Here is a 21,672-nt window from a genome sequence, read left to right as displayed (position 1 = left end):
CTGCCTAGGAAAATAGAATGTTTGGGCAGTGGGACAGAGATGGATGCTTTTAATGAGAGCTGGATATATCACTGCAACTATATGCCTAGCGCGCTACTCAAGATGATTAGGGTAAAAGATTTCATGCGGTTCATAAACTTTCGTGGGAAGACGTAGCTAGGGACGAGGGAACGAAAGAGATGCGCCAATTCCGATTCCGCGGTTGAAATACACGCGACAAACGCAACTGTTCTCATTAAAAAGACTCTGTAGGTCGGAATCACTTGAATAAATACACGGGAATAGAGAAATCGTTTTTTTTCGTGACCCATTGATCCGATTTTAATGAGACTCGTTGCACGTAAAGGATAAACCTGAAACATATACCCAACGATGACCGATGGCTCGAGTGTGGGAACCACGCGTCACCCGAACATGAATGAATTTACGTAGTTCATAGGTTATCCACGGATATCAATGACTCCGCCTTTTAGACGTACCCTTTTGGCTATGGAACGAGTACTGCCACCAAAAGCACCATTAGCCCCTTATTCCCTGATCTATGGTGGTTCGCAGACAGCAAAATACGCTGCATTTGGGGAATACTTGAAGACGAGGCTCGAAAAAAACTGAACGATACAAGCCCCACAAGCTGCCTTTATAAACTCTATAGTATTAATTGGAAAACGTCAGAACTTTAGCTCCAACAATTTCATGGAAGTCCTTCAAGCGAAAAGTTCTTCAAGTATCACGAAAATTTCTGACGTCATTTGGTTATAGCAAAAAAACGTGCAGGAATAGAAATAGTACATAGTTAAGAAAAATCTCACATAAGCTAACTACATGTAGTGCTACATATATCGAAGAAAGATTATTCAGAAAAGTTACCACTTCGCACAACGATCAAACAAGCAATATACGCGGTAAATACCTCAAAGACAGAATGCCACATAGTTCTACAACTAGCATGAATGATAATGCGTCTACGAGTTCTCCCACACAGGCTCACATGAAAGACAAAAGAAAGCAAAAGGTATTATGCTTTGTCTTCTTTTTTGTTAACAACTTGCCCACACTTTTTCTTCTGTTTCTAGTGTTCTTTTCAGTTTACCCTACGTTGTCTTGGTAAACAAATCAAGAGCACGGTAAACGCATTACAAACAACCTGACTACAGGTCCGCCTTCGCATATAAAAAAATATCATCGGCGATAAATCGATCATTTTACAACAAGAAAACTAAGATACGGCTGCAGTAGATGATACCGTGTGTGTACACTGCACCAATATAAGCGTGCAGCAGTCAACTCCTGTGGCCAGACTACACTGAAACAGCCTGCTCTGCCGATTGTCAAGCATTCTTTGTGTGTCTTCGCCGTGTCCGTGTCAGTGCGCTGCTTCACCAGGAAGGTGTGACGATTAATCACAAACTAGCCCAAATTTCCACGTTAGTGCCCTGGCTTGTTGCGCGGTTCTTAAGGCGGCTTCTCCTCATCGCTTCCGTGCAGTGCGGCGACGACGACGGCAGCAGCCGGCGCTCGTCCGAGGCCGGCGGCGGAGGAGGAGGGCGCCGGAAGCGACGTCGCAGGCGGCGCCTCCTGTCGGCCGGGCCATGCTGCAGCGAGAGGCCCACGAGCACGACGACGGCGGGCGCCGCGGCGATGCTGCTCAACGAGCCGTCGACCAACAACACGGTGGCCGGCGCGAGGAACGCCAACGGCGCCGGCCAGGGGGCGTCCGGAGCAGGGAGCATCCTGCTGGAACAGGTGCTAAACTGTGCCACCTGCCTAGGGCTTTGAAAGGAGAAAGACGATCGGGGTGGATAGGTAGACGTGAGACAGACAGACAGACGAACACACAGAGATTAGATAGATAGATAGATAGATAGATAGATAGATAGATAGATAGATAGATAGATAGATAGATAGATAGATAGATAGATAGATAGATAGATAGATAGATAGATAGATAGATAGATAGATAGATGACCACCAGACAGATAGGTGAGAGACAGCCAGGCAGACAGATATATATTGTCACGTGGTGGTGACGTTGAATAACACAGTAGCAATACTGTGAACGGCAAAAACTAGCTTTTATTGGGCGAACCTGTGCCCACAAAACACGCTACACTTAAAGCACAACGAGAGCGGCGACCACAGTCGGCGATCGTCGTAAATCTGATCAGCGGGTCAAGCGCGTCGGCTTTTCTACAGCAGTCATCGAATGTTCCAGACTAATCGTTGGGACCCGCATGCCTTCTACAATGTTCTACACCATTCGCGTCAAGCGATGAAATCAGATAACACAAGGTTCGGCGACAACAGACAGCGGATAGAAGCATCGATAACTTTCCAGAAAGTTCGGATACATGCAGGCGCGTCCCGCGCTGTGCGATAACATTTGTTAGGCGGCTAAACGTGGTCGCCCGATAAAGGTAAGTACACGTGTCAATATATATATATATATATATATATATATATATATATATATATATATATATATATATAAGAGACAGCCATACAGACCTATAGATACGAGACAACCACATAGATAGATAGATAGATAGATAGATAGATAGATAGATAGATAGATAGATAGATAGATAGATAGATAGATAGATAGATAGATAGATAGATAGATAGATAGATAGATAGATAGATAGATAGATATGATCGATCTGTTTATTCTGTTTGTCTCATGACCACCTAAACAACCATCTCTCTCACTCATTTTAATATCCATCTTTCTCTCTCGATCTGTCAATCGATGTGTGTCTCTATCTGTCTCATGCATGTCTTTTAATTGCGATAACAATTATGGGGACTCCAGACGCATTTCTGCCGTCGCTATCGCATCGCCGTGATGTCCCGTATAAAGACCAGGGGCGAAACATCGTCGCTGCGCGCCGTGTGCTGTATGTGCGAGTGAAAGCGGGCGAGGATGAGCCGACGATAGTCTAGCTCAATCACACGCGCGCAAGTGAGGAAAGCGGGAAGGAAGCGCGCTGTCTTCCGTCGCGTGCAAGGCACAGAGGGAGGAGAGGAAGCAATGTACCATTTTAACACGTTGTTTAAGTCAGTACTAAGTTTCGAAACAAGGTTGCTTACAGAAGTGCCAGAATGAAAGATAGTTGTTTCATCTGCATAAAGAATTTAGTTAGGAGAAAGCAGAGAATTAGGTAGGTCGTTAACATATATTGAAAACAAGAGTGGGCCAATTATGGATGAGCCGACGATAGCCTGGCTCAATCACACGCGCGCAAGTGAGGAAAGCGGGAAGGAAGCGCGCTGTCTTCCGTCGCGTGCAAGGCACAGAGGGAGGAGAGGGAGCAATGTACCATTTTAACACGTTGTTTAAGTCAGTACTAAGTTTCGAAACGAGGTTGCTTACAGAAATGCCAGGGTCAAAGATAGTTGTTTCCTCTGGACAAAGAATTTAGTTAGGAGAAAGCAGAGAATTAGGTAGGTCGTTAACATATATTGAAAACAAGAGTGGGCCAATTATGGATCCCTGTTGTACGCCAATGTTTGCGATCACCGGTTTAAAAAGAACAACATTAATTCTTACTATTTGTGTTCTACTTTTGAATATGTTGTATTAAATTTAAAGGAGGACCTGTTATGCCGACATGTTCAAGTTTGAAGGATATAACGCGGTGGCTGATTTTATCGAAGGCTTTAGTTAAATCAACGAATACTGATCCAGCACACATGCCCTTATCTATTGCCATCTTTAAATGTTGAGTTAGGGCGATAAGCGCAAGTTCGGTTGAAAAGCCCTTGCGGAAGCCGAATTGGAATGGTGAAAGAATACTAAATCTAGATGGTTAATTAGTTAGGCGCTTTTCTGCCACCCGTTCAATAACTTTGCTGAGAAAGGGTAGAACGCTTATTGGTCTTTAATCAGTAATCAAGGCACAGTCACCCTTTTTGAATACTGGAGTAATTCTACCTTGTTTTAGTTCTTGTGAGAAAGTTCCCGTTTTAAACATTACGTTAATAATAATTGCGAGAACGTTTTTTTTAATTATGGGGTTTAACGTGCCAAAACCACTTTCTGATTCTGAGGTACGCCGCAGTGGAAAACTCCAGAAATTTCGACCACCTGGGGTTCTTTAACGTGCACCTAAATCTAAGTACATGGGTGTTTTCGCATTTCGCCCCCATCGAAATGTGGCCGCCGTGGCCGGGAATCGATCCCGCGACCTCGTGCTCAGCATCCCGGCATCATAGCCACTGAGCAACCACGGTGGGTGAGAACGTTTTAGATTACGTGTGCTATTAGCTTGATTTGATTTCAATGCATATTATCAAGACCTGCGCTTGTTGATTTAAAATTTGGAAAATATATTCTATTTCCTGTGGTGTGGTTGGAATATCAGACGGACTTGCCGTTGTGTTTGAAGAGGCTGTAATGGAGCCCGAACCTACGGCGAGGCCTTAATGGACGACTGCGCTGGGGACAGGATGTTGGTCTTGTGGACAAAGCACTCGACTCTGTTAGTATAAGCGTATTGCGGCTAAAAGCGTCCTCTCGCTTCCTCGTCTATATTGCGTGTCGACGTAACCATCGGCGGCGCACATGGTTGACTTAGCTCCTTGCAAAGTTGCTGAATGTGTTCACTCGAGTGCGGTTTGTGCGTACCTTCTCGATAGTTGCACAAGATGGTTGCATGGGAACCGTTGTGCTGTCTGCTTAGCTGGTGTCTCGGTTCCTTTCATTTTTCTGGTGATATCGTCTTGCGAGATGTTGAGTAACCCGGGGCCTTTGCTAATCTGTAACGAAACGCTTTTGCTTCCAGGGTGAACAAGGAGCCGAGCACCTGCTACTGGGTCCGCTGGTCGACGTGCCCCACTAAGACGAGATCCCGACCCCATCCGTCCCCTTTCACTTGAAAGTCACGAATCGGGCGCACCATCACGTGACTCGTGGCTGAGAAACCGCGCCCACTCCTTCAAGAAGAGCGACACCTCAACTCCTACAACTCGACGTTGGCGTCACACACAAAACAAAAAACCAATCCTCGCCTCCAAGCTGCCGCGAGGCGACCATGTCGTGTCGACCCGAAACGATGGACCCTCGCTTCCTCTCTCGACCCGACACGCTGCTCAAACATAGGCGGAGAGCTCAACGCGACCACGACTGCGACCAAGAAAAACTGAAACACGCCTGCGCAGTACACGGAGACCGCACTTGCGCGAAGAAATGGCGAACAACTGTCGCTTTGGAACTTTCTTTTTGTGTGTGTGTGTTTGTACAGAACGGCGCCTCGGCTTCCTGAGTCGACACGCCGGCTAGGCCTAGCGCTGTGTCGCGCCGCGGCAGACGACGGCGTGGAAGCAGCGTCCGAAAACCACGTGATCTGTGAAGTGACGACCCCACTCAGCGACCGGAGTGTCTTCGACGCGCCAAATTGGGCTCAGGGTTTCGTGAATCGTAAGACAGTGCTGCGTTGTTTTTTTTTAATCAGCAAGTCGTGCACCGCAGCGTGGTCCCCTTCCGAACAGTGGATGCCATGTCCACGTGTACCTCAGGACGGGTCACGAGCAGACGACGGTGGACTTGCCCACGGTGTACACGCAAGAGGCAATCGCCTTCAACGCAGCTTACACACTTTCCTTTCTCGGCTGTGTCTATATATGGCTCGAAGGCTCGTGTCTTTCAGCTTTGAGGCCGTGGTTAAGACGACGGGGCTGCGACCCTACGTCGCGCCCCGCAAGCTCACGAGCATCGCGCGTGCTACTGTAGACAGACCTGAGCGATATAGGCTTTCCTCTCTTTTATTTGTCTTGGAGAGCAGCGATGCGTATACCCGAGACAAAACTGCGCCAATCCACTTCTTCGACGACTTCCGCCGCGACGATCGCAATCTCGTAGCTTCTTGTTTTCTTTCTGTTTTGCGATTCGCGAGGAAAGCAACGTTGGTCCACAGTATTACTTACACATGCCTCGGGCTTTCCTCTCTAGCAGAATGCCACGTCGTTGTAGCGTTTGTCGCTTTTTTTTTGCGCCTGTTCAGTTTCCACGACGACAAAACTCGCGGATTGTCTGTACATAGTTGACACCGTTTTTACTCGCACTACGCGTTGTTCTTTTGTACATAACGCTATACTGGCTTTTTCTCTTTTCTTTCTTCTTTTTTTTTAACTCGTAACTCTTCTTCGCACTACGAGCGCTGTCCTTACCTGAACCACGGCCATTTTATTTTTTATTCAGCGGCCGTGCCTGGACCATCGCGCGTGATGTTTGTTCTACACCGAAGCGGAAGATCTTTCAGAGTTCTCCGCCACCCCACCACCCCACGACGCGATATACAACCGTCTGTCCGTGGCGTTCCCGTTTCGTATCTTTCTTTTTTTCCGGTGAGATGTGCGTCACAGTGCGTGTGTTTGTGCGTCCCGAAATGTGTCGTCGACTCCCGAGAAACCTCTTAATCACGGTCTCAAAGTCTCGCCCACAAGTCGTGAGGACGACGCTGAAAGACCTGAGGCGTCGTCACATCAGTCTGGTCGCCATTGTTGCGGCCACTTTGGTGCCACTTGTTTTTCTCTATATATATATATCTATCTATATCTCTCGCTCTCGCTTTTGAACCAAAGACCAATCTGCGCGGTTCACGCGTTGGTACGCCGTAGAGGGCGCTTCGTAACAAGAAACACGTGATAGTGGTTGCCGCTATTCCTTCTAGAATTGTGATCGTGTGTGAACTGTTTTCGCCACTGGGGCATCTGGGAGTTGTTATCGCTCTTTTTTTTTACTTCTCCTTCTTCTTTGTATGTGTGTGTGTGAGCCCTTTTCAGTCTCTGCACCAAGCCACTGCGACAGGTTGATTCGTCGTATTCGTGCGGAAAGTTTCACAACCTCGTTGTTCCGCTTGTTTCTTTGCTCGGAGTTTCTCTCTCCGTCTCTCTTCTTTTTTTTTAAAGTCTGATTGCCAGTGTGACTGCCCGTTACGTGCCCGGTAAATGTTCGACCGTGCCCTGTCGTTGAAAGCGTGTGTGTCGCCTGTAGAACGAGATGCGCGCTGGAAATTGGCCCCTCGGCACATTTGTCCTCAAGAGCGGGGCAGGCGTTCTAGTGTGTTGACGTTGCCCGTGGTTCTTTTATTTTTGGTTTCCTTGTTGTCAGTCGAACGGGTACGTACGCAAACACACAAACACACATAGAAACACACACATACAAACACGCACGCACGCACGCACACACACACGCACACACACACATATATGTCACGGTTTCAAGGCCTCGTCGACAAATCGGGAGGACGACGCTGGAAGTCGCATGGGCCAACGTCTTAAAAAGAACTGAGGCGTCGTCACAGCAGCCAGGTCGCCATTGCCGCGGCCATCTTACGCTGAACACTGAACGTGTCGTGTTCTACCTCCCATTCAGTGATGTGGGAAGAAAAGAAACAGCTGTTTTTCCTTCCCCCTACTTCTTCTTCTAGCGCTGCTACTGTACCATAACTGTTTTCGGCGATTCTAGCGAACGCCAGAACGCCCTGTCAAGACTTCGTGAGTGAACTAGCCGAGCGAGCGTGTGTGTGTGTGTGTGTGTGTGTGTCTGTGCAGCACGCGGCTGTGCGTCCCCGGCGTCACGTGATGCGTCCCCAGAGTCACGTGGTCGTCCCTAGTGTCACGTGGTGCGTCCCCAGTGTCACGTGGTGCTTCGAGAGAGAGAGAGCGTGTCTCGCGCTGCTTATTCCTCGTGTACCGTGCGCCCTTGCAAGAAAAAAAGAGAGTGGCATCTTTTACTTTAAAAAAAAAGTAGATTAAATGAAACAGAAACTCAACAGAAAGACAACTGATTTTATTTTATACTAACTTTTGACAGGGGCGTACACCTGTCGCCGTCTTTCTCCCATACCTAATGGCTTCGATGCTAGCAATTCTATTATTTCATAAGTACTTACACAAGTATTTCATAAGTACTTACGTACATGCATTACTGCACCCGCTGGCGCACACTGATAGTCGCAGGAACTGCGGTTTTAGAAATGAAGGTGTTAGACCTCTACAGTGGAGAAAACAGGTGCGATTCATTGTCAGGCTGTAGAACGGAACGTCGTTTCATGCTTCGCGTGCCGCGCTTGAGCTAAAGCTCGTGTCAACGACAATGAATTTGCACAGTCCGCAGACTTTTCCATCGACTTCAAGTAGGGTTTGTTTCGCCATCTTATAACGCTCGTTCTTTTGGTGATGCAAGATATTCAGGGTGCCGCGAAAGTCATTAGCAAGCTCATCTTGTATTGCGCAACTGTGAATACGAAGCGACAGAGTGTCACGCCGCAGGCATTCGACTCGTCGATGACACTGATGACGATGACAATGATGATGATAATGATTATGAGTGTTTTGTGCAGTAGTCGTTATGCCGAGGGGCATTGATGCCGATGGCGACGAGACCACGGAAAGAACGGAGATCGTCGCAAAGTTTGAGTGCAACCGCATTCCCGTGCGCGACTCGTATTTCGTTGTAAGTCCATTACAAGATGGAGCCCGAACCTGGTCAATGAACGTGTTCGCGACACAAAGTTTGCATTTTCCTTAACGCCACTATCATCGCACCCACAAACACGTTACGCGTATTGCGATAGTGCGAGGGAGGCCACAGATATTGTAGATATGCCCGTCGAGTTTGACTTCAGAGAGACCACAGTTAAGATAGCACTTTCTTCACGGTGAGCCCTCTCACGGTGTCATAGTCTGCGACACACATCGAGACTTATAACTATGACTTATGGCACGAGCGACGGTTAGCGTTAAACGTGCCCCAGGAGTGTGCGAGTCTCTTCGCGCGAGCCGTAAGAAATTGACGGACAGGGTATAATCACGTATACCGTGGCTTCCGAGATTACGGACGCCCTGTCCTGTCCGATCTCGGATGCCGTGCTTGTTTACACTGAAGGCGAGCGAGCCTCGCCTTGTGCATATTATACCTGCATACTTTACAATTGCACTTCTATCCCTATACGTAGGCGCTCGTCCATGGTGCTTGGCTAAACAGGGTTCCGCGCCTCCTGTAGGTATCGCTCTTTCAGACACGGTCTGCACCTCGTTAAGACAGTCACCCCTTGCGACGTACAACTCGTTATAACGCAGGATACCAGTAAACGACTTCATCATCATTCTACCGATAGCTCGATTACGGCGCGCTACACAATGAACAGGTGCTTCGACTTTACTATTAGCTTTCCTCACATATATGTAATGGTGTTCCGCTAAATCTTATCCTATCCGATAACCTCATTTGCACGGCAGTAATTCGGGCTTGTTGCACGTGATAACGTCACTCGATAACGTTAACGCACGCTCTTGTCTTCCTTTGGGGACACCTCGCCATTGATTTACAAAGCACAAACTCAGGTGATGAAGCTATCACCTATATTCAAACTGAGGTGATAAAGAGGCGCTCTTGTAGAGCGAGTCTTCAAGGGTTAAGCCAGTTCGCAGTCAATTCGACGAGGCTCGAAAGGCGAAATTTAAGTGTTAAACGGCCGGGTCCGCAGGTCGAGTCCAGCCGGTCAAGTCGACTTGAAGCCTAGTCAACAAGACCCGTAAAGCAAAAGAAAAGCTCCAGCTAAACGGGTCGAATTCACACAGGCAGTCCGAAATGTCAGCTTTGCCCTGCCGAATGCTCTAAAAAAATAAAACTCAAGTCGCAGACGTTCCAACTTACAGAGGGAGTCGAAGAGGTAAAATCCGAGTCGAAGCCGACTCGTAGTCAAGTCGAATCGAAGTCAATTCGACATGGCCAGGTTTCATTCAGTTCAAGGGGACAACTGCGCTTCTCTTCACAAAAATATCCCAGAGTTGCGCAGCGGAAGACGTGTCCCACAGCAGTTATTTTGCCAATCAGCAGAAAATAGTGTTCCTACGGAATTACTGCCTCGTACGTTCCACGAGACTGCACGCTACTGTTGTGTAGATGTATGGACAATGAGTCTCGCTAAAGACAAGCCCCTCCTCCTCAAGGTGCTATAAATGTGCCATCCGATGCCGGCTCTCTCTCGAAGCACCACGTCCTGCTTTTCTCTATTTCTTTTTTTTTTCTGTGTTGTGCCTGATAGTGCGGTGCATTAACTACACTGCAACGTCGTGTCCTGGTCACGAGTGCGCAAGGCAACTGTCCAGAATCGCACATCAAGAAACTTTCAGAAAACAACAACAACAGATGAGTCATGAGGTGCCAAAGGCGTGTACATTTAATCGAGGTGTTAATAGGAAGCGTTAGCTCGGGGCCCTACTCTCATTTTTTCTCGATTTGTTTACACATGAAACGTAGGAATGCTCTCGATATACAACTAAGGAACCGGGTTGAATGAAATTTACTTAATTTAAGAGATAAAGCTGAATCATAACAACATTCTATAGGAAGTGGAATTTCGATTTAGAGATGGCTATAAAGCGTGTGGATAACTTGTCAAAAAGACTTTCCCAAAACTCCCTCAAGCGAAATAACGGTTGCAAGTTATATGTGAACGAAAAAGATTTGTCGGCTTCTGACGTAACAGTAAATGAGGTTTACAGAACTGGGATACCTTTTTTTGTAGCGGAGTGCTGGAAATAGATATTATCAGCCGGAATGTCTCTGTTGTTGAATTTTTGAAATTTAACATTACATAATCTAAATACAATGTCTATTTTCAAATGCTGTACTACGAATTTTTATTTTTATTTTTTTCATTTTAGTACAGCAAGTTTCACTCGAATCTGCTCAGCGGTTCCCAAATGAATGTTTCTGTTTTTGCCGTGTCTTTTAACTGGGACTTGGGCCTGAGCTAAATGAGAGACTAGGCTTGTGACGTGTATGTCTCTATTGAGTATTATTGAAGTAACAAATATGACAAAATCTGCGTTAAAATAATTGTCAACCTTGAGGCCACGTGACCATGTTAATTTCGTGGTCGCTTACTTATACCACAAAGTAAACTCCGGCACTTTGCCCAAACTTTCACCATTAGGGTGTCGATATGTCAAACACGAATACACAGAAGTTTACTACATACATGATTCCGAAAGAAATATTCCCATTGATTCTCTGTAAGTGCACCCGTATTGCTTCGGACAAAATATTCGCCCAAGAATGCACATGCAAAACCTGATAATGCACCATTCGAATGAATTTTATGCTAATTTTATATACTTCAAACTTCGAGCATGGTGAGCATTTCGAAACACAGCAACGGAAGAAATTTTTAACTTTGAACGATGTCTGGCGGCGATGTCTCAAGCTGAAGTGCTCACTAGGATAACTGTTCGTTGTTCAGTGTTCCTCCCTCACTCCCCCCGGCCTTCAACATGCTACTTAAACGACAAAGTTTATACAACAGGCGAGGATTAAAGTCAGTTCCCGTCTTGGTCAAAATCCCTCAGCGATCAACCAAAACTGACCATACCTAAAATTGCATTCTATAAAGTTTGAAGTTACGCCGTCAATTTATACTCGCATAAATTTGAAGATCTGATTCTCGCTCGCTTAACTACGAGAACGCTTGGTCACGTTGGGAGGGAAGTGGAGGGTTCCGCCACAAATACGCGTACTATAAGAAAAAAATTGAGTCCTGAGAACTCCTTTCGTGGGTTCATCTCACATTTAACACCATTTGCAAAACTTTGCACACTTCCCTTTAAGCACAGTCATTCCACTGATGTGAGTTCATCGTGCTTGGCTCAGACCGAGTGAAGAGACTCCTTCCTCAGGGAGTTCAGAACTCCGGAAAATAGAGTTAACGTTACACGCTAATAAGGAGTCACAATCACTTCATTTGTACTATCTTCCGCTAAGCCTGAACATAAGCGGGAGAATAGCATAGGGAGAATAACATACGCGCCTTCTGTTTCTGTATCAGCATGATCTTCACATGAGTATCTTACGTTGAAGTCCAATGGGCCACGAACTTAGCGCGTACCAAGTTATCTTGCTGCACTTACGAATATCAGAAAAAGTGTTGTTTTTCTAACTTTTTTTTATACACAAGTGGCGTCCTCATGACTCATCTGACTACGGTGGCTTAGCTCCCAAAATGTTTTTGCCGCGTAGTATGCCCAGAAAGCGTGTCGTGACAACAGTGAGAGAAGTGTCGATGTCACGTGTGTGTGTTTTTTGTATGAACAGAGCTAAGAAATCGGCTTGGCTCGACTTTCAGCCATCCGGTGTTCGTGATCGAAGCGCGTCGTCTGTTGCTGTTACGCGCACGAAGGTGCGACAAATAGCCATTGCGCACTACCTCCGAGATTATCGACGGGCTCTCTGGAGATCTCGGAGCCTACGTTTTTGGGAGAAGTAATTTGACGGAAATTAGCAAACGGGAGGGGGAAATTATAAATCGAAAAGGTACTAACGACCTGGCTGTAGCGTAAAGCTCTAAATGAAGCATTGCAGAGAAGTGATTGCAGTTGAAGCTCAATTATTCCTGCTCCTGTAATGGGACACCTTCCCCTTGCCTTACCGAGGTACTCGCTGTGCTAACGAAGCTAACCACAACGCTAGCTGACAACCGTGCAAACATCAGTTATTCGACAGCAGTTTCTTAATGCTTCGGCAACCCGGATAAGTATTATTTGTAGCTTCTTGCTGCTATCCTGTCAATAGCGTTCTTTTTTTTTTCTCCTTCGTGACCATTGTTGGTGCACCTTTACTCCGCTTCAGACATGAGGTGCAAGGCTGTGGACGCTGTGCAAGAAGTTCGGTAGCAAAAATGTATCACTCCGCGCATTCTGTCAGTGCTTCGCTTTGAGCCAGGGAGGCATTTTGCTGACGCGAGCATGCACGTGAGGCTGCCGTGACGAGCTGCAAATAAGAAAGCCCAGAAGGAAAACGAGGAAAAGCCAGCCAATTGATCTAAAACAACATTATAGCAGCCGTATACCACAGTTTGTTTCTAATGTTTAAAACTATTTTTTTCATTCGATAACGAACCTATGTACGAACAGTTTGTCACAGCTGCTGTCAAAAAGAATCGAACTGTTTCTAAGTGCGAACGCAGGCACTGCAAGAAAGCCTCTCTAGCCTCCACAGCTTCGCAACTGATGTCTGGAACGGAGTAATATAGCTTTCTTTATTTCGCAACAACCGTTACAGTGTATGCGCACAACATTTAGCGTCCCTGAATATCAAAGACGCTCTAACCAAAGAGGCTTGAAAGTCAGACCTGAGAGGGACACGTTCAAAAGTCAGTGAGATCCCTTGATGAGCAATGAGTATTTCCAGGTACAGTGCCTAGATAAATATGAGGTTCAAATTATACACAGCGTGTAGAACACACATTTCTACAATTGAAGTTTCGCACCTGGAAGAGCTAACCGCTGTGCAGGTAATAATTTCTGGTCAGGTTAGGTGAAAATATCCGCAGGCTATTCTTCGGTACGTACAAGTCTACCAAGCATGCATTCTTCAGAGCTGTCCAAGCAAACAGCTAAATTTTGACACGGTACTAATAGCTGTTCCACTGTGACTGGTGTTATCCGGCGTCTATGTAGCAGTCGGGTGCTTTTGCTTCTGTTTGTGTTGATTATCGGCGAGGGTCGTCTCCAAAAAAACAACATATTATTGACAAACGAAAGGAGAGGCGTTGATGAATTATCGTCTGGATTGCACTTTCTTGTGCGTAATAGTAGCAGACGACGCAGTATGAGAAGGAAAGCCTGTGAAATGTGTATCACCCGTCTTTTATGTCACAAAGCAGTGCGAAAAGAGTTTGTGCCGTGCAAGTCGCAGCACCTGTACTCGTTGGTCAATTGTCAGCGTATATACCGATGGGAATGTTGTCGCGGGAGTTTGGAAATGTTGCAGTGTGTATATTTTCTTTTTTTTTCCGGACATCGTTTCGTTGTAACCGCCGTCTGATAGCTACGTTGTTCGCGAAGCATTTTCGGCTCAAACTCACACTTCTGCAGTTGCAGACGGCGAAAGATTGGATTGCTGTTTGTCGTAAAATCTTCAGTGGGAGGGAGTCAGTCAGTGCGGTTTGCGAAATCTAAAACGCTTACATTTGAATAACGCAACTCCGAATATAGCCTGCGAGATTCAGGCAGTGTGTAACAGCGTAGGTGGTCTCGAAGGCCATGCCCCGGCTAACATGGGGAGAAACATTCGCAAATTGGATGAGCACTCACAAACCGCATCGTCGGCTGTTTAGAGCGATTTTGGGATAACCCGAATGCATCGCCGTTAAGCAGTGACCGTTGAACCTTAGAACGAAGCGAAGTTGTGCGAAGAAAGAGACACAAACGAAAAGTCTATAGTTCTTGTTCGGACTGACGAGTTTTGTCATCGTATACGAGTTCCAAATGTTGCTCGCGGTTATATTTGTGTGGTGAACATTTAGCGTAGCTCTCTTGTTTTGATCTGGGCGCTGTTGAGCCATGGTCTGAACGATAAAAAGAGAGATGTTTATCAAAATTGTTTGAATCAGTGGTTCACATATAGCTCAACATAATGTTCGCGCGCTCTGGTGGGCGTAGTTGCGTAAGTGCGTACATAGAAGAAAAAATATCTCGCCATACAAGCGTTTTACCCTCGAAACAGCGTACAAAAGAGTAGCTGGTTGTGTCGAAGATTTCACCAGGGCTCTTTAATTATGCCTCTGCTTAACCAGGTGCCGCGGTTAAAAACTGAAGTGAATACTAACCCAACAATAAGGCGCTAACGAAGTTTCGCGTTCCTTGTTGGCGGTAAAATGAAAAAAAGCGCTTTCTTCATTTTGCATCACTTCTATGCGTGACTTTTTGTTTTTTTCAATGAAGTAACATTGGTGAAAAGAGTACTTTTCAAACCGGAGTTTCGCAATCGGTGTTATTAAAGAGCTCTGGATCTGACGGGCTCATGTTCGCGACCCAATCCTTCGACACGAGCCAAGCCAAGGGGGCAGGCAAGCCAAGGAGGACCACGTTGCAGACGACAATTTGCAGCGGCCGTCTGCTCAAAGCCTGGAAACTGTCGACTCAGCTAAGACACTTCGCGTTTTCTCCGTCTGGAGTTCTCGAGCCGCGCTCAAACTGCAGACTTGCACGCACATGTCTGGCGGTTAAGTGGCTTCTGGGCACATCCTGCGACGCCCTCGAAGTCGTTAACTGAGTCGGCAGTTTCGAAGCTTCCGGAAACGGCCTTTCAGGGCCCGCCATTGGTGCTGCCTCATTTTTTTTTTGTGGGGGTTGTGTGTTCGTGCGTGCGTGCTTGCGTGTGTGTGCGTGCGCGCGTGTTAGTGCGTGCGTGCATGTGTCTGTGTTTGAAACGGGAAAGGGCTCCATGTGTGGGTGGGCTTCCCCGTTGCATTTAATTATTCTATTTGTATACTTACAATCCGCGCTCTTTGTTAGACACGCAGGCAAGAAAGTGGGAGGCTCAAAGCGCTGCTCCAACGAGGGCCGTCTGCTTCCGCGCTTTTATTTGCTCGTTTATCTGCGGAACTTTCACTGTGCTCTCCATTAACAAGTACGCTCCCCAGACGATCGCCTGAGTCGTCTGCTGTGAGCCCTAAGTCGTCTCCTGCAGGCCCTAAGCCGTCTGCTGTCATATCTAAGTCGTCTCTAAATAAGCACTATCGGCCATTTTCTTTCATTGCGAGGGCGTCTGTTGGCAGTCTTTTTTTACCCTTTTCGTCTCACTTTTTGCTTTTGCGTGATATCCAGAGCACACGTACTCTTGGTGACGGGCATATTGTACGGGTAACGGTTCGAACAATTTTACCCTGGAGCGGTTTTTTATTGCATTGCATTAGGTTTCGGACATTGGGCACAAACAGAAGGTTGATTCTCGACGTCTGCGTCACTTGAGAAAAAATGAAATATACAGTAGTTATAGGAAGTCTAAGGAAAAAAAGAAGTCAAAATACCACTCTACAGCTGGCTCTTTGTATTAGTATCCGCACAATTTTCCCTAGACGGGAACAAAGTGGAAATCTGTAGAGCAGGCGGGAAATTCTTATTACGACAACCATAGGTCACGTGAAATTTTTTTGCACCGCATTTGCGTTGAACCTGTCTCCAGAAATAAGAAATTGCAAGATGGACGGTTAGTGCGCTTTTCGTACGTGGAGTGTTTCCTGTAACGCCGCTGGTTCGTCGAGTATTTAAAGTAATGAAATTCGTCAAGTCTTTAACATGGGCGTTGCACCAACGTCTTTAACTTCACCAGTACGAAATTCTGGTGCCTATCTGAGCGCCACTTTCACTAAAAGACCAGAAATCTCGAAGCCTCAACAAACTTACATCGTTATCTCTCCAGTGCACACACAGGGCCCTATGAAGAAAGGCATCTGGGCGGCCCGCAAAATAAAATGTTATTTTTAGACTAAACACAAGGTGTAGAGAAATAGCGAAATGGTATCTTCAGTGTTTTGTTGCCTGATAGTAAATGCAAATACTATCTCCGTCCTGGACAAATTAAATTTTTAATAGGGTCTAATGCTGGTGCAGTTCTCAAGCGTGAAACTATGACCACGTAATTAATTACAGGTAGCCTTAGACAGATGATACGGCTAGCCAAAATCATTCCTCGCAAATGTCTTCGTTAATAGTGAGCAGATAATTGGTGATCTTTAAAGAAAACTCAACATGCGTTGCGATAATAAGCACCGCGTGTAAGTTACAGAAACCAGTGTAACATTGCGAAATTTTTCCTCCTTTACATAGCGGTGTTTGGTTTATCTATGCAGGACATTTTCCTGTTTTTCTCGCAGAAAAAAAAGAAGAGCACTAGTGCACAAAATTTGTGAATTTCGTTATAAGACCCCGTCCGCCACCGATGTTGTTTTTCATTAAAGTCAATTTACCGCTAGTCACAACAACTCCACATTTCTCAGTGCTAAATTATTCGGCGGCACTTTCTGCCGATCGATATAGTGCACTAAAAGATATCAACTCTTGCGCTAGCACAGGTATTGGCATGAAACTTTTAGCTAATTCGTCTTCGTTTTAGGAAACCGCTACTGAATCAGTAACTTCGGTAGATGACATCAACTGCCCTACTTTGCTACAAGCAATTACTGCGTTGTCATTTATCGCAGTAAATTTCTGCTTCAATCGCGAAAGTCGCGGAATACGTCCTGTCGTCAATAATGGCGCGAGTAAAACGCATCCGGTGACTAAGCAAGCCTCCGAATTCACTATAGCGACGCGCCAGTTCCAAATTGTCAACCCCGTCTTCAGGCGCGGACGTCACAAAAGTCCGCTGACATCATGCTGATCTCTGCAGAACTCCGCTGGGTGAAACTGGAGTTCATCAAGCGATCTGCGGCACTCATTTAGTTAACGATCTGTGCAGTATCGTTCATCATATCGCTTCGCAGCATTCACCCATTTTGTTGGTTAATTCACGAAAAGAGACACCGACGAATAAGCACATCTCGGCCTTGAAGTTTATCGCCGGTCAAGTCTAAACATGAGTGGGGACGCATGACAGTGAAATGCACGCTAAGTGATTGCCGGCTGTGATCTGATATCCATTTCGTCTGCTTCGTTAGCAGCCACGACCAGAATACCTCGCCACGTTCACGCCCGGTCACAGAAATAGGAACTTGGAGGATGGCGCTTAGAAGTGCAATTCGAGCGTCTTTCTGTTTTGTGAAAAACATTTTGCACTACATATAATGTGTGAGTGTGCATTCGCCATGTGCTAGCGGGACATTTCAAACCTTGATGTTGCTCAGGCGTGCTGCGACAACTTATGCCAAAACATTCGCTGGCTTCGACACGCGGTCTCAACTCGGCGTTTTGTGCCACGATAACGGCTGTACAATATGCCTGTTCCAACATGCAGTACTAACACAGAGTGTATAACTTTCCTACCAGAGCCCTTTAATAAAGTATTAAAAACGAAGTATTAAATATTACAGTATTAAATAACTCTGTTTGTTCTAAACCCGCGCAGCAGACGGCCCTCGGTTAGCCTTGACCCACTTAGCGAGCCTGCGTGACGGAACAGCCAGCTGGTACAAGCTCTACTTGAGAACTCTGTACACGAGCACACAAACCAATGTTATTATACAGCCCCTCGCTGCTTGCTCAGGGGACACGGTGCATTCGTTTCGATGTCGGTTAATAAAGATTACTGTCTGTCTTTCGCCGCCGAGTCTCTGTGTCGCCTTTATTCCCCAAGAGCAGAAGCTCTGTATAGATGGCGTCCATATCGCCTGGTGTTAACAGCGCAAAACCTATACTCAGCACAGGAGCTCCATGCCGCTAACCAATCGAACACCGACTACTCAGTGACCCAGCTAGGCGGGAGAACGGTCAGGTACCGACATACAGAGACAGATACATAGACCCCGGAAAGTGCACGAAGTACCCAAAGAATGCTAACACAATAAAACTCAGAGAAGCAAGCTGTTGTATAGATAGAGGCTGCTTACGTAGTCTATCCGCAAGTAACAGTGCAGATAAACGAGCAAAGAAGCGATGTCATATCATTTATGAAGGCCGACATATTCAATACCATTATGGAGAATTCCTTCACATAAATAATTTTTTAAGTTTGTTAGAGTAAGGACGAAGTTACTACGTAACTGTACTTGCACTGACTGTGACTCCGTGCAGCACCACCGTATATTATTGACGTGAAGGTCTTGTCTTTACGGCTACGAATGCGGGAAAAGCATTCTTCGCTTGCGCCACTTGCGACGGCAGTGCCTCCACACGTTCGTGACGTCACGCTCCGCTGCTTGTCTACTCGTCCGCGACCCTGAGGAAGCGCGATTCGCCTGTGGTTACTTAAAACAGCGACGGTACGTATCATCATTGTGACGTCACACCCTGCAACTCGTCCATTCGCCTGCGCCAGAGGACTCAATTGTTGGGCTAATTGATCTTGTACTGGCGATGAGGAAAAGAAATTAGCGCAGAAAATAGAAAGAAAAGACGACGGACACTTTCTTTTCTCTTCGTGTGTGCGGCGTCCTTTTCTTACGCAAATTTCTTTCCTAATCAGTATTCGCCAATACGACCGCGGAGAAGCCCGCGTTTTGCCTGCATTGACGCGAACTGTAGCGGCATCGTCACCGCGTTGTCGTAGTATCACGCTTTCGAGAGAGATAGAGAGAAGGAGAGAGAGGGGTGATGATGATGATGATGATGATGGTGGTGAGGAGGAGGAGGAGGAGAATGAGGAGGAGGAGGCGGAAATGCAGGGAAGTCAACTAGACGAGCGTCCGGTTTGCTGCTCAACAAAGGGGGAAAGGGAAAGGGAGAAAGAGGAAGGAGGTGAGCACTGTGAAAGTTTAATTGCCAATTCGCCTATATTCTCCATTCTGTGTGGGAAAGAGAAGCAGGGGAAGCGCTTGATCTGACGATGGAATAACTTGCGCAGCGTTGGATGGGTGGATGTTATGAGCGTCCCCTTTGGAATGGGGCGGTGGGTTGCGCCACCGAGCTCTTCTATTATACTGCCTAATGTCCTACCTAGGTTAAAGAATAAAAGAAAAACCCTATGAAGTCCCACAACCCAATTTTCTGATCCCTTATTGCGAACTTTCCCTTGGACGTCTCCATTTTGTGTCGTTTCCCTACTTTTCTTCCACCGATCTTCCTATCGCCTCTTACTAATCCCTATTGCGGACGTCTTCACTTTTCCACTGCTCTCGCTGAATCCAAGGGCTTCAAGGAGGCCAGTGGTGCCTAAATCGAGCGCTCGGCAGACGTCTTCACATTCTAATCAAACATGCTCCATCGTTTCCCTATAGCTTTAACGCAGCAAGCACATGCTTCTTCTTCCTTCTTGTATCTCGCTTTATAGGTGCGTGTTCTAAGGCATCACGATCTCGCTTCGAAAAGTAATGAGCTTCCCTTTGAGTTATCGTAAACTGTTTCTTTCCTGATTTCGCTCCTTGCCGGAGGCAGAGCCTCCTGCAGGCCACACGCACGGGCCACCACGTTCTAACACTGCCTCGGGTCACGGTTCACTCGGGCACCCTGTGCACTGCCCTTCGCCCCCCCCCCCCCCCCCGCCCCCGTCCCAATCTGTCATTCCGTGCCGTCCGAACGAGCTTTGTGCGTGCGTGTGCGACATTGCTCGAATAAGAAGAGAAGAAACCGGGCCCGCCTGCGAGGCTGCAGGCGGGGTTCTGTCGGAAAGAGTGATGGGCCTTTCTGGATTTTCGGCAAAGTTACGTGTTGTGCAAAAGCGCGATCGACGCCGGCTGCGGGAGCAGGGTCGTGTCGCAAGCACGCGTCTAACGACACGGCGCTTACACGCGTCGAGCGCTTCGACGGGCACGCGACTTGCGAGGGACGTCGAGCGGATAAACGGTGTTCCATGCACCGACGCCTACAGCGTGTCTCTCTCTCTCTCTTTCTAACTGAATAGCTTTGTTTGTCTATTTCGCCCGTTTTCTCTTGTGGTCCATGTTCGGGCTTTTACCGGCGATACAAAAGCACCGAAGCAAAGCGTGTCGCTGGGCCCGTTCGCGCCGAACGCCTACAGCACGGTGTTTCACGCACGTAACTTGAACCGGGGATGTAAAAAAAAAATCAGAAAGTGGTTAACCGCAGCTGTATTTATGACAGCAGCAACTGATTTAAGACCGTGCAATTAATACACCTGACTTCTGTACAGCGTTCGGTTTAGTTCTGTTGACGTGCTGTATTTATCGTGCGCCTTGTCTCCTCAGTACTCGGGGGTGCACACCTTGTCAAGCCTGGTAGATGGCTTTTCTGTCCGCACCTACCAAGTGTCTTTGATACTGAAATGTTTGATTGATTGATTGATTGATTGATTGATTGATTGATTGATTGATTGATTGATTGATTGATGAAACAAACGACATATGGGTTACGGTGATGTGGCAATCTTTAGAGCATGTTTTTTTATATTTCGCTTAATTAGTTCATTAACTAAGCGCGCGGTTGAGAGCGCTGCAACAGGATAGCGCACGAGGACAGTCACGTGGTTTCATGACAAATTCCGAGGGCCTTCTCCAAAAGCCAGAAGAAAAAAAATCACCCCACAGCACGTACTTGCCAGAGAAAATTGTGTCGGTCGTTTGTGGACCCCCTCTACAACGTAAGGAGGCGCACTTGGCCCTGAATTGAATATTAAAAATTTTGAATAATCGATCTCAGTTAATCGACTAATTAAGCGGAATACTTAAAAAAAAACATATCGAGGAGCGCCACATGAAGGCATACCATTTGCCGTTGATTTCACCCAGATGCGGCAAACCCCTTTCTTTTTTTTTTAATCCTCGGTTCGCGTTACGTGAAACACGCCGTAGATCTCTTCAAAGCGCACTTGCCTGCCGCTCGAAAGCGCTGGGTCGTCTGAAAATTTCCGTATTACAGTGTGGTAGAGTGTGCCCGGTCTGTGCTACCGTTACTGATGTTATTACTAGTTAAGGGCTCTCGTTTCCGTGTAATTCCGCAATAAAACAACGGAGGCTACCCAAATAACCTCACTGCACCAAACACACGCCTCCGTGCGCATCGTTCATTTAACGAGGCAACGGCATTCCGTTATTCGCTCAATTGCATTGGCGATCATCGCCCATGGTTATGTGCACCTTCTCTCTCTCTCTCTCTCTCTCTCTCTCTCTCTCTCTCTATATATATATATATATATATATATATATATATATATATATATATATATACACATATATATATATATATATATATATATACATATATATATATACATATATATATATATATATATATATATATATATATATATATATATATATATATATATATATATAT

General features: G+C 46.4%; 1 protein-coding gene and 1 long non-coding RNA gene across 2 annotated transcripts in view; one reads left to right on the top strand and one right to left on the bottom strand.

Annotated features, from left to right (window-relative positions):
* The window catches only part of LOC139049101 (somatostatin receptor type 2-like), a 143,463-nt gene extending 135,951 nt beyond the window's left edge, over positions 1–7,512 (top strand). The window contains exons 2-3 of the mRNA XM_070524317.1: positions 1,486–1,743; positions 4,782–7,512. Of these exons, the coding sequence (XP_070380418.1) occupies positions 1,486–1,743; positions 4,782–4,838 (315 nt within the window). The 3' untranslated portion in view covers positions 4,839–7,512. The remainder of the gene's footprint in view (positions 1–1,485; positions 1,744–4,781) is intronic.
* The window catches only part of LOC139049109 (uncharacterized), a 335,411-nt gene that overhangs the window by 204,575 nt on the left and 109,164 nt on the right, over positions 1–21,672 (bottom strand). The window lies entirely within an intron of this gene.

Source organism: Dermacentor albipictus, chromosome 8, assembly GCF_038994185.2.
Source record: "Dermacentor albipictus isolate Rhodes 1998 colony chromosome 8, USDA_Dalb.pri_finalv2, whole genome shotgun sequence".
In the NCBI taxonomy this organism is placed as follows: domain Eukaryota; kingdom Metazoa; phylum Arthropoda; class Arachnida; order Ixodida; family Ixodidae; genus Dermacentor; species Dermacentor albipictus.
Note: the sequence above shows the minus strand (reverse complement) of the source record. Positions and strands in the feature narration are given on the sequence as shown.